Source organism: Phalacrocorax aristotelis, chromosome 8 (assembly GCF_949628215.1).
Source record: "Phalacrocorax aristotelis chromosome 8, bGulAri2.1, whole genome shotgun sequence".
Taxonomy (NCBI): Eukaryota; Metazoa; Chordata; class Aves; order Suliformes; family Phalacrocoracidae; genus Phalacrocorax; species Phalacrocorax aristotelis.
In genome coordinates this window covers 1,321,592-1,334,271 of record NC_134283.1, presented here as the reverse complement: position 1 = coordinate 1,334,271, position 12,680 = coordinate 1,321,592, and the positions used below count along the sequence as shown (strand labels likewise).

The window sequence follows — 12,680 nt, the reverse complement described above, 5'->3', positions numbered from 1 at the left end:
CGAGCAAGGAGACAACTATATTTGTTATCGTACAAATAAGAGAGATAAAAGACATTTTCTCTCATGCTTTTTCCTAGTTCTGTCCCTTTGAGAAAGCAGCAAAGCTGTTCTGAATCCAAACTCCTTTACCAGGCTCACAAAGAAATGTTTGTTTATGATACAGCCCTTAAAATTTGTGCTGACTCCCTGGTGACAGAGTATAGACATATACTTATTTTTAAAGTCCTGTTCAACAGTGTTAGAAACATCTCCAACACTTTACTCAGTCCTCCTGAGTAATGTAGAAATCCAGTAGGGTTTCATAAGAAAAGAATCCATTCATATAGTCCTGTTGCTATGGTGATTTAGTGCTCATTTATGTGAATTTTCTTAATGGGCCTTTGTTCATCTGAATTTCCTTCTAATTCCTTTCCCAGTTACCCTTTAACACCCATCAGTGAAAATTCTGTTTGGAAGAAGCTTGTGTTACTGAATTCCTGGAAGCTCAAGCTTGCTTTACCAGTATGGAAACTAGTTTGTACTTTGCATATAAAAGTCTGCCAGGGTTGGACAGACAAAATGAGTCAGTGGATCTTCAGGAAATCTGAGCTAGTGGGGAAAAAAAATGTAAAGGACAAGAGGGCTTTTTGCTTTGTTTGGTTTTTTTTGGGGGGTGTCTTAAAGATGGGGAAGAATAATGTAAAAGTGTTTCAAGTTCAGTAGAGATCTGGTGCTTGCTCTTCTCTGGCAGCACCTGTGACGGGCAGCCATTCAGATGCATCACTCTTAAGCAGACTGAGGAGGAGAAGCAGGTTCTGTGGCCCTTTAAAGAAAACCATATTACTTGATGACTTAGAACTAGAGAGCCTACAATCAATATGCAATGCTAAAATTGTATGAACAAACCTTAGTCAAGTGACTTGTCTGGCAAAGGAAAGATAACCCTGAACGCGAAGTGTCCGCGGAGGTATTCCAGCCATCAGTAGCGGATTTGCATGTTTTCTTGCTAACAGGATGGCAAAGCTGGAGCGGTTACCATCCAGATGATGAGAGGTGCTCTTGCACACCTTTCATACCTCCTTCTAACAAGAATGTTGGGGAAGGAAAGCAGCTGTGGTGATGCTGCTTCCAGCCAAGGAGATATTGGTGGTGTGATGCAAAGACGTCATTCATCCTTCCACGTAAAAGAGATTCAACAGTAGAATATCAGAGTAGCCTTTACTCCCTGCTTCCTTTTGACCACTTGGTGGAATTAAGTTCTCTAGTCAGCTGTCTTCGTGATCTCTTATTTAGTTGTGATCTCTTATTTAGTTGTGCTCTCTTGGCTGTCGAGGTCTTGGATGTGACTATACCTGTTAGCCTGTGCTTCCTATGTGGGAGCCTGTGCCAGGCCACCTCCAGAAGTCCTTTGGCTTTGCCCATCCGTAACGGTCGGGACCCCGCTCCCTGCTATAAGCTCATTGCTCCTTTTGGGCATGAGGAGCATGCTGTGACTCTGTCGGTATTTGCTGAGTTTTTCTTTTCTTTTTTCAAGCTTGCTAAGAACTGCAGCACTGAATTTTCTAAGTGTGTCAGGGAGTAATCCCCTAAGAGATCCTCTGGAGGATTCTGCTCTCATTTGCATCTCCTTAGTAATAAAGATCAAACTTCTTTCTGCAAGTATTGACTGGGCTTCCAGGCCTAGGACGAAACATAACATTGTCACCCAGAAATCCTCTAGTAACAAGCCTGGCTTAATGAAAACATTAAAAATACTTGATTTATATCCACCTAGAATGCTGGGGCAAAGAATTTCCATCTCTGACCTGGGACTTTGGCAGTGATCTAGTGTCTCTCTTTACTTGGAGTATTTTTCTTCTATTACCTAAGAATAAGGGTGGTCACTTCATAATACAACATCCAGGTTTACTTCAAGACTTCTTTCACTTCTCCGTCAGAGTATTTTTAGTATGCAGCACCACAGTGGGTTTCCACTAATAAAAAAAGCGTTCAAAGACACAAACCCTCTCTTTGCTTCCCACCTCATCCTGTTCCCACTCGTGTGGTGGTTTTGCAAGCATTAGACAACTTTAGTCTGGTTTCACAAAGATTGCAAGGCGTGGCTGGCGTGAAGATGGGATCCTGGGAGCGCAGCGTGCGCATTGATAGCCATGCACGTACTGGCCAGCAAATGCGCACCAACTTTGGAACCAGCCACAGCAAATGTCCTCTTTCTCAGCTGACTGGTGGATGCAGATGCTGGTGGGGAAAGAGGCTCCTGGGAACAGATAGGGAAATAGCCAGGGTTGGGATGAGAGTAAGGGGTCATAAGAGACCTGAAAGTTGGGATAGTTCTGTGTGAAGATAGATAGGATTGTAGCTGGTTTAAAAATTAATTTCACTTGTTTATTAAATAACTTGGCTTTTCATGGAAGAACAAGTGACAAAAGCATTTTGTTTATAAACTAGATGAAAAATTTTTGTTCCTTCTTCCCTTGGGATTGTTTCTAGTAACACTGGGAGCAGAATAACTTCAAATTCAGCTGCATAAAATGTTTCCTGTTTTAATTAAGAGGCGTTGCTGGCCAATTGAAATATCTGTGTCACCATGTTTCAGCTGGAAGGTCACAACGAGCCAGTGGTGCTGCAGGTATTCGTGGGTAACGACTCCGGTCGAGTGAAGCCGCATGGGTTCTACCAGGCCTGCAGAGTTACTGGGAGAAACACTACTCCCTGTAAAGAAGTGGATATAGAGGGGACGACTGTTATTGAGGTCGGACTGGAGCCGAGCAACAACATGACACTTGCGTGAGTAGCATGCGTTTTTAAAAATATTTTCATTTATTAGGTTTTTTTTTTTCAGAAACTGATTTTCCCGTTTCAATTGGATGGGTTAGTAATTAAGTCTGGAACATCTTGGCACGCTCCAGGCACTTAGTGAAGTTATATGTGTGAGAAAACACTTCTAAATCGCATTCTCAGTTTGCATTTATTATATTTAATGCTTAATCTGGTCTTTCCTAAAACTTTATCAATTAACTTTGTTACAGTATTTTCATGTTCTGTTTGAACAATAGTGTGCATGTTCAAGCATTATGTGAACTGGTCACTGGTTCTGCTGGTTGTCTGATCTTAACGAGGCCAGAATTGCCAGTCAGAAGAGGGGAGGAGAATAGTGGCACCTTCGGATCCCTCTGGGCGCAAAGGCTGGGAGTGGTGGCTAGTGAGGCTAAACTCTGGCTTTCTTCCTCTCTTGCTTCGCTTGTTCCATTTCTGTCATTTTCACCCGATAGTCCTTTGCCACGGATGCCTCCCGCTTTGCTCTCTGGACCGAGCTCGTCTGGCCCAGTGGAGGTGATGTTTCGGATGCCGTTCGCAGATGCGTGTCGGCAGTGCGTGGCCGCTGCTGAGAAGGGATGCGCTCTGTCTGGTGGCAGGAGTTGACTGCAGTAGGTTTTTTGAGCAAGTGGCCTCATCTGCCTGTGTGGTTTGGATCTCCCAGGAAACTTTAGATATAAGCGATTCCCTAATAAGCTTTTCACCTGTGTATAAAGGGAGTGATCTTCTTCCAAAGTATTCTTCTCAGTACAATGTCTTTTAATGGGTATGTGGTTGAAAGCTGCCGCTCTTTACTTAGAAGCTCATCTTGTTTCAAGAGGAGAAACGTTTCTTCAATTTACAGTGTCCATTTCTTAAGCAGAATAATACAGTTTGCTAATAGACTGAATCAATTTGATTTTTAAAAAAATATAATGTATATTCCCATAATAATTTTGGAAGCTGTCTCTTGGAGAGTAATTTTATAATTGACCTTGAGTGTTAATGTAAAACCATAGAAGTATAGAGATACTAGAAAGATGAATTTGGAATTATCTAGGAAGAAAAGCTTTGCCCAGGCTGTTTTCTCAAAAGCTATCTTGATGTCCAAAAAGAAACCTTCCTGGTAGTTCAGTGATGCTGTATCACTTCTCTGTTACGGTAATGCCAGTGGCACCTTCTGAATCGCGCTCTGCCCTCCTCTCGGCTCCCTGGCTGTTGCTCGTTGGCCCTGATGCAGCACAAAAATCTGTTCTACTCAAATTAGATATCAGATGGTCCCTGTACTAAGATCCTGGTAAACTTACAGTATTCTTCTTAATGCGTGAGGCTGTGTTTGGGTTTTTGTTTGTTTGTTTGTGGTTTTTTCTTTATATTTTTTGCTTGAAATAATTTTGCATCTAGCATGTCTTTCTGAAAGTTAGCGCTGCATGACTCTCTCACCCTGGCCCTGTGTACATTTCCCGTAGGACCACAGTTATGGTATGACGTATCTATCACTTCCAAGTTCCTCTGGGCATAAAAAATAATGACTACAGTAAGTTTTCTTCTACTACTGCTTTAAGTGAACGCAGCATATTTTGTAGCAGTAATCGTACAAACCCAGATCTAGCCCCAGGGGTGGAAGAATGAAGATCTGTGATTACAAATCGAATGCTTACCAGAAGTACTTTGATACGTTGCGTTTTCTGTTTTATTCATACAACTTCCATATTCCTTCCTCCGTGGTTCATCATCTAAATTATGTAGGCATGCATTGAAAGCTGGGCTTTATAATGAGAAAGGTCATATAGAAATTTCATGTAAATAAATAAAAATTCTAATAATATTTCAGTAACTACTTCAAGAGTTTCAACTTTGACTTGTGTGACTAGTCGCAAGATTATTAAAGGTGCTGAACTTCTTAAACCCTATTAAATTCTCAACTATTTTGTGTTGTTAGGGTTGATTGCGTGGGAATACTGAAGCTGAGAAATGCTGATGTTGAAGCTAGGATAGGGATTGCTGGTTCCAAGAAAAAAAGCACACGCGCTAGGCTGGTATTTCGTGTTAACATCAATCGCAAGGATGGCTCAACTTTGACTCTTCAGACACCTTCTTCCCCAATTTTGTGCAGTAAGTATCAAAATAAAATGTCGGTTTAGAAGACTCTGGATTTTAGTGGGATTGCCATAAAATGCTTGAGGGGGGAATCCCAATGTGATTATTTCAGAATTGCCATGGCTCAGACCACCTGGATTAATTTTTACTTGGTGTGGGGTGTTAGTTAAATGACTGGCCAATATTTATAAGTAGTTATAACTTTTAATAAATGAATTTTTGCCCTTTAAAAGGTCAGAATTTTTGTCATGGTTGCTTTGAACTTACTGTATGACTTTATACAGGTTTAGTCTTTTCTGTATTGACACATTCATCTGTCTGCTTTCAGTGATAGAAAGGAATTCTAATAAGTTAGTCAGCATGGCTCTGTACAGTTGTGGGAGTTCGCTGGGCCAGAGGCTGAATCTGTGCTGGTTCAGTGCAAGAATGGAACTTCCTATAGCTATTCATTAAAGTGCTCTGCTTAGCACTGAGCGCAGACGGCTGCACTGACCTGTCAGGGTATACTGAACAAGAGGGAAAACGAGATCAGAGGAGGCTGCAGTACATCGGGGGCTGCTGGCGTGTAGGCAGTCTGCAGTGACTTCCAGTTACAGGGAACGCTGCTCATCTGCCAAAGAGAAGAGGTGGGGAAATGTGTTTAATACAGCTGTTGATTATTGATACTTCTTGATGAACAAGCTGATAGGAAAGCTTTTTCCTCCATGCGTGGAACAGAGTGCGGTTACACAAGCTCCCGAGTGCTTGTGCTGTGCTCTTTCTGTTGTATAAAAAGAAGTTATTGTTTTTGTTTTTTCTTTTTTCTAAACACTGTCAGTACCCATTGTGTCAGGGCTCCTATTCAACTGGTCAGAAACTGCAGCTTTGTTGCCAGTGAAAGAACAGATTGGAAGAGGAGATAATTAGAAACATGTGAGCTTCCACACCAGATACCACCATGCGATTCCGATGCTGCAGGCAACAGGCGATTTGGCAGCTGTGCCATGTCGCCGGCCTCTCCTTCCAGTGTTCTGCTCTCACTGAGAATCCCTGTGCAAGACTTAGGGAGAGCAGGAACGCTGCGGAAACGCTGAAAAGGCTGATAACCAAAGACGTGTTGCCGCTGATGCAGGGGAGGACTCTCCTCTCTTCAGCCATGTTCTGTGTTTTAGGCAATAGCTTGATGTTTGGGGTGCTCTTCCAGAAAGGTCAGCTTGAGGTGTTCCCACCTCTCTTTTTTCTTCCTCCTGCTGCTTTTTGGTAAATCTTTCTTTTTACAGTGTTTTTTAAACTGGTGGAGGGCTCAGATTCATGTATGTATGTTGTTGGAAAATACGTAAGTACATTTGCTAGAAATATGGTTGTCTCCAGCTCCGTTCCAGTCAGTATTGCGTTGCAGTATCTGATAGTCATTTTTAAGAAACAACCATTTTCTAGAACATCTGCAAAAGCTATTTCTGTATACTCTTTGTATCGTTATTTTATCTTTTGCCAGTAAGTTTATTTAAATCATAGCCGAAACGGGAATGGAAATAATCTGGTGTTTTCTTAAACACGTAACGATCCAAAACTTGCTATTGTAGGTAGAAGCTGAGAATCTGAGATGCTTTAAAATAGGCTGTTTAGCTAAAAAAGTGGTATTTGATGCACCTCCTGCTTAGCTTGTTGGTTAGGCTGTTCCAGGATTGGTCTGTGAGGATTCCTTGTAGTCTTCATTCTGTTTGCTGAATGCATCCATTTATACCCATAACATTAGTAGCTATGTTTTGAGATATGGGCAGTGAGTAAAAAGCAGAATATGTGAGAATGATGACATGCTAAGGGACATTAGAAGGAAATAAGTTATCCTTCCATAAATAAAGTTCCAAAACATACACAGTAAGGAGTAAATTGGTTTAGTCTTTAGCAAGCTGGGTTTTGGTCAGTTGATAAGAAAATCTTCCTAACTGTGGAAGTAGCTAAAAGCTTGCCCAGGAGTTCCATAGCATCCCCATTGCTGGAGGTCTAAACCAAAGAAACGAAATTTTCTGGTTAGACTCGTGTCTCTGAGGAATGATGTGGGTAAAACTGATCATGGTGTTAAGGTTGAGTGGGGAATTCTTGAGGCTCTTTCCGGGTTTGCTTTCCAGGATTCTGTGCTGCTGCTGCCTGAACTCACTCCAAAGTTATGGTGACTTGCAGCAGACCGTAGCCACCCAAACAGAGCTAGTACACATACGCTGGCTGATCGCTATGGCATACAGTTTTGTTGTTAATGTACCATCTCATAATAAGGGTTACATTTTCACTCATCAGAGCCTGTTTGTGTTGTGTCTTATGACTTATATTGCTGTTAAAGTGGCAATAATATTCCTGAAAGCGTAGGGAAGACATTAAGTAGATGCAGGCCCTTTATTTAAGGTCTATGTTTTAAATAGGCTTTGTTAACTTGTTAGCAAACCGAAATCCAGTTACTCTTCTCAGAAGTTCATGTGCCTTGAGCATATTTAGTAGTTGCGTAATGGTTGCCTAGGAACCTGCTGCAACAGTTGTAGAAAAATCCTTTCTGAAAGGTCATTAAATAATTTGGAGTGTTACAGTATGTATGTTCTTCTGTGTGGTAAACCCAGAGAATACTGTTATTAAACAGCAAAAGTGGGCCAGGTAAGTGCAAAGCACAAGTACAGGCTTATGCCACCAGGATTTTATGGTGAGCAGAAAAGGTGGTTGAGAAACCTTTATTAGAGACTGGAGTTATTTTATAACGTATTCAATGTCACAAAGTTAAAAATACATTATTTTAAAATGTATGGCTGTATTTAAATCATCCTTGGTGCTCATTTTCATTTAACACACGTGGTCTTATTTGATTTATACTTTAAGAAGCATAGAAATAGTTTGCAGCAAAGACAATCGCAATAAGTGTTACATAAATCATCTGAATCGCTGGCTGAGGGGCAGAGGTTTCCAGGGACGCGCGTCTGTAAGCCGCGTGCTCTTTGCTAGTTTGTAGGCTATAAATTGCTATAATCCCCAACTACAGAGATGCGACTCTTGCAAGGATTTGTATTAGCTGAAGTGAACAGGTCTAGAAAGTCATAGAATCACAGAATGGTTTGGGGTGGAAGGGACCTTAAAGATCATCTGGTTCCCACCCCCCTGCCACGGGTGGGGGCACCTTCCACTAGACCAGGTTGCTCAAAGCTCTGGGTTAGTTCTTGCACGAGCCAGAAAGCTACGTATGTAAAAACAATCTGTAAAAAAACAACCACCAGGTAATATGAGAATTACTACGTCTTCCCTTCTACCTAGGAGAGCAAAATAAGCTTCATAAAACATATTTTTATGAGCTTAAGGATAAGACGGAAGGTGTGCTTCAGCTCTGTCTAAGGGCCGATGCATTTGTTTATCACTCTCTATGCCAGGAAACCAAGTTTTCTTCTCTCCTGAATGCTTCTTGAGCATTAGGTCAAAGACTGAAAGTTCTGTTTTGAAGATGTAATAAATGCAGGAGAAAAGGGAAAAGCTTATTAGTGGATCATTTAGGTTAAGAGTGACTTTTTTTATAAGGTCATTACATTTAGTGAGGAAGTAATAGAGACTTATCTTCTGAAAAGTTTTGTCACGAATGATATAATGAAGGAGGAAGCTCAGGAATTTTGTTTTTCCCTTTGTAATCCCGTAACTAAAATGTTTTTGTTTTGGGTATTGGTATGTTCTTGCTTTCAAACTATGTGTGTTTTCAATTGCAGCTCAACCAGCAGGAGTTCCCGAGATCCTAAAGAAAAGTCTGCACAGTTGTTCAGTGAAGGGTGAAGAGGAAGTTTTTCTGATCGGCAAGAACTTTCTAAAGGGAACAAAAGTGATTTTCCAAGAGAATGTTTCTGGTTAGTGTGAAAGCAGTAATGGCTTGGGGTGCTGAAGAGAGCATGTGTGGGTTTGCGTTGGTTGATGAAGTTTAGTTGTGGAGAGCAAACCGAGAAGCAGAATCAAAGGCACTAAAGTAAATTGCTTTGTATGGATGTGCAATAAATTATGCTTTTTAACTTTCATTTAGATGAGAATTCTTGGAAGGCAGAAGCTGAAATAGACATGGAATTATTTCATCAGGTACTTCTGTAATATTTTTTTTAAAAAAACCAACTCTGACTCTGTTTCCAAATAAAAATTGAATAAGCCTTTCTCTCTTCCTATGTATATATAGAAATAATATTCCTTTTCTTCAAAGAAATAAAGAGTCTGGTAGAATATCATTGGTTTGGGTTTACACAAGTATAATTTTCAATTTCTAATTGAGAACTCAGATACCACAGTAGGAGTGTGGTATATGGACTTGGTGAGTTAAGTCTTGGCCCTCACACACAACATAATTAAAAGGCCTGATAAGAGTTTTTGCAGTAGCTTTCCGAAGGACACATTAGATTACTACCGAGTGGAAACAGTGTGTGTACACTGTAGTCTTTATACCTGACTGAATTTCGGTTCCACTTCAGAATGTTTTGCAAAATATTTGTTGACTCCTCTTGACACAATTAAGTGTCTTTATGGACTGTTGGACAGAAATTTGAGAAATTTAGATGTAAATGTTGTCTGATGAATGTCACCTTGCTCCCACGGAAGGCAGTATTCCATCACGCACTGGTAGAAATGATGTCTCACTTCTAGTGGGATGGCTAGTTGGGGAGCAGACAGCCGACAGACAGATCACTCGTCGCTGTTACTGTCGATGAATGATTGCACGCCTCTCTTTGGTGGCTGCTCAGCGTTAAATCCGCTTAAGTGTAACATGAAGCTGCATCCTCCATCTGTTCACACTGGATACAAAGGCCTGATTCAGCAGAAGAGCGGAGTGTCCGAGTCCAGCGGAACTTGATGGCAAACTGACTGCGGTTCAGCAAGGCATGTTAGGCAGAAGCTTATGTTTAAAGGCTGGACTTCATTTGTCTTTCCTTTCTTCCCCTTCTACTTAAGCTGTAAGTTGCCAGTGAGCATCATATAGGCAGACTATTCAAATCTCTCTTCTAGCACAAGTTAGTTACTGAAAGTGTAACACGATCACATTTCCCCCAGCGTCTTCGCTTTTTATGGTGTTTTATCAGTCTGCTTCTTTGTTTTGATGGATGTAAATACAATTAAGGTAAAGAGTAGTGAAGTAAGGTTTCTAATGTGTTTTTTTTTAAATTTATTTTTGCAATGCAGAATCACCTTATTGTGAAGGTGCCGCCATATCGTGACCAGCAAATAACCTCCGCTGTTTCTGTGGGAATATATGTGGTGACCAATGCTGGAAGATCACACGACGTGCAACCATTTACGTACACTCCAGATACATGTATGTATAATAGAAATCTGGGGGAAGGAATGGACAGTTTTACCTGCTAAGCATCTCATTGCTGCTTTCATAGTATTTTGTGCGTGCAACAGAAACGTTAAGTAATGTGGATTTTTCAAACTCCTGGCGAGGTTACAACTGTTAAATAACAACATCTAAAGGCCTGGCTTGCCTCACTTATGTGGCAGGCAGCTCAGATTTCAGCTGCACGGAGACAGCTGTTCTTATAAAGTAGCATCCATTTCCAGTATAAGGTTCAAAATGAACCTGAGCAGGGGAAAAAAGTAGACATACCACATACAGTGCACCCAATACAGCCGAGAAATAGGACCAAGCTTTATCCTAAGGAATGTTGAAGTTTGACTGTATCATGCATTTTTACCTGTATTACAATACACAGTGCAGTTGTTAACTGGCTCTTTCACTTTTGGAAGTGAAAACGATGTTTTGCACACCGTGATCATTGGTGCATTCACACCACAAACAGCGTTTATGTACAGCTCGGAATGTTGCTCTGGGTTTCAAGAACCTTAATTTCCTTAAGGTATAAGTAACTGTTTTGGTTTGCTTTGGGCTTTTTTGCTTGTTTGTTGTTTTAACATAAGGAAGTTTTCAATGGGTTTTGTCTCAACAGCTGGTACTCTGAATGTTAATGTGAAAAAGGAAATCTCCAGCCCAGCTCAGCATTGTTCCTTTGAAGAGGCTATAAAAGGTACTAAATTGATTCTTACCACTATTGTTAATAATTTAACTATAAATTCCCACCCAAATTGGAGGAATGAATCGGATGTCCTGTGAAGTTAAGTCCGTGCTTATAAAAATCTGGCCATGTTCTTACAGTGGGGTAATTCTCATTCTGAATATTTTACTTTATAGCTGTGTTCCTTTAAGTATAATCTAACATGAGCTAGTATAGAACAAAAACGTTGCCCAGAAAAACCCCCATTGCTCTCGTGCCTCAGGCCATGCAGTCTAATCTTCATTTCATATGCTTGAAAGGGAAGAAGAAGAAGAATGAACCCTAAGATGGCAGTTAATAAAAAGGATTTAGAAACTGCCTAGTGTTAATTTAAGCAAAAATACACATCAAGGTTGTAGTGGGGGCAGAACCGAGTACTAGAAAACACGAACAGGCTAAGTTGGTATTTTTCAGAATCTGTCCAGCGGCTTTGTACGACTGCTTTTGGTGGGTCTAGTTAGGAATGCTGATTCTGGCAATTTCAACGTACTCCCTTTAGCGAGGCTTTGTTCCCTGACCGTTCTGTCCGTGCAAAGTTTGTCGTTTTGTTCTAAGGGAGCGAGTTCTGGGTTTGCCTATTTTTTTTTTTTTTAAAGTGTGAAGTTAATTGATCCTTCCGATATTGAAATAAAGTAGAGGAAGGAAATGTTTCGTAGTTGATAAAACTCTGGTAGTGTACAAAGGTTAATGGAAATTTCCATAGCCTGCTCTGGTGAAAGCAGGTTGAAAGGTAAGCAAATTAACAATGTGATCACAAGTTTGATAGGAATCCACGGCTTCGGGTTAAAATCACGAAGCTCATGTTTGAAGTTAATAGCTTGGTCTTGGCAGGGGATGTATTTACAAGTTGACTTTACAACTTGTTAGGGAAGGTAATACAGGATATGATGAGTTTAAACCTGCAGAGAATATTTGGGAGAGAAATATGCAGAAATATTTAGGGCAATGAAACAAGCTGATAAAAGGACTGGTAAGACTTCTAGTAGCAAGATTAAAAACATGAGGAAAATAATTACTGAATTATCAGGGTAAGCCTGACATCCATCTAATTTGGAAAGGAGGCTTAACCAAGGGAAGATACCAGCTGCTTCAGGAGAACATCTGCTGTTCATAAGAACGCAGTGTGTGATTTCTGTGGCCTCAAGTCCTCCACTTAATTTACACGGTAAATCTTAATTTACTTTCTTGTGTGGGCTTTCTGTGAGCTGGCTCTTTTTTGAGGGTTCATTCCTGTACCTACTCTACTCTAGGTTGATCATGAACCAGAGGTCAGACAATTTTGTCTGCTGTATGCACTTTGTCTCTGCATGTGTCCCAGCCTGCCCCTCCTCACTGTTCTGAAATGGCAAATACCAGGTGGGGTTCCAGTGGGATGCTACTTCCTTCTGGTTTCCTTTCAGTGGGAGCAAAATCCAGCAGTTATAATTCCTTAAGTGGCATCATTTCCAGCAGCTCTGGCCAAACAGAATGAACTGTTGCTGCCAGGGACATGTACAGCTGTGTGTTGAGCTACAGGGCCTTTCTCTTCCAATCCCAGGTGGTCTGAAGCTTTGTCTCGGGTATCTCTGAATATTCCTTAAAATAATTTCTATTACAACATCTGCATTTGTGTACAAACAACCAACAAAAAAAACAACCAAAAAACCTATAACGTGGCTTCCCAAAACCATTATGGATTCATAGCTCTAACATTTTAGGAGTCTGCAGATGTGACAGACTTCAACGACAAGTTACGTTTCAAGACAACAAATTTATAATCCTAGGCTGTTCTGTAAA

General features: G+C 40.8%; 1 protein-coding gene across 5 annotated transcripts in view; it reads left to right on the top strand.

The window, feature by feature from the left end:
• Positions 1 to 12,680, top strand: part of NFAT5 (nuclear factor of activated T cells 5) — a 72,559-nt gene that overhangs the window by 45,718 nt on the left and 14,161 nt on the right. For all 5 annotated transcript variants that reach the window (XM_075101079.1, XM_075101078.1, XM_075101081.1 and 2 more), the window contains 6 exons: positions 2,576 to 2,766; positions 4,718 to 4,890; positions 8,586 to 8,720; positions 8,891 to 8,943; positions 10,033 to 10,165; positions 10,800 to 10,877. In XM_075101079.1, the coding sequence (XP_074957180.1) occupies positions 2,576 to 2,766; positions 4,718 to 4,890; positions 8,586 to 8,720; positions 8,891 to 8,943; positions 10,033 to 10,165; positions 10,800 to 10,877 (763 nt within the window). The remainder of the gene's footprint in view (positions 1 to 2,575; positions 2,767 to 4,717; positions 4,891 to 8,585; positions 8,721 to 8,890; positions 8,944 to 10,032; positions 10,166 to 10,799; positions 10,878 to 12,680) is intronic.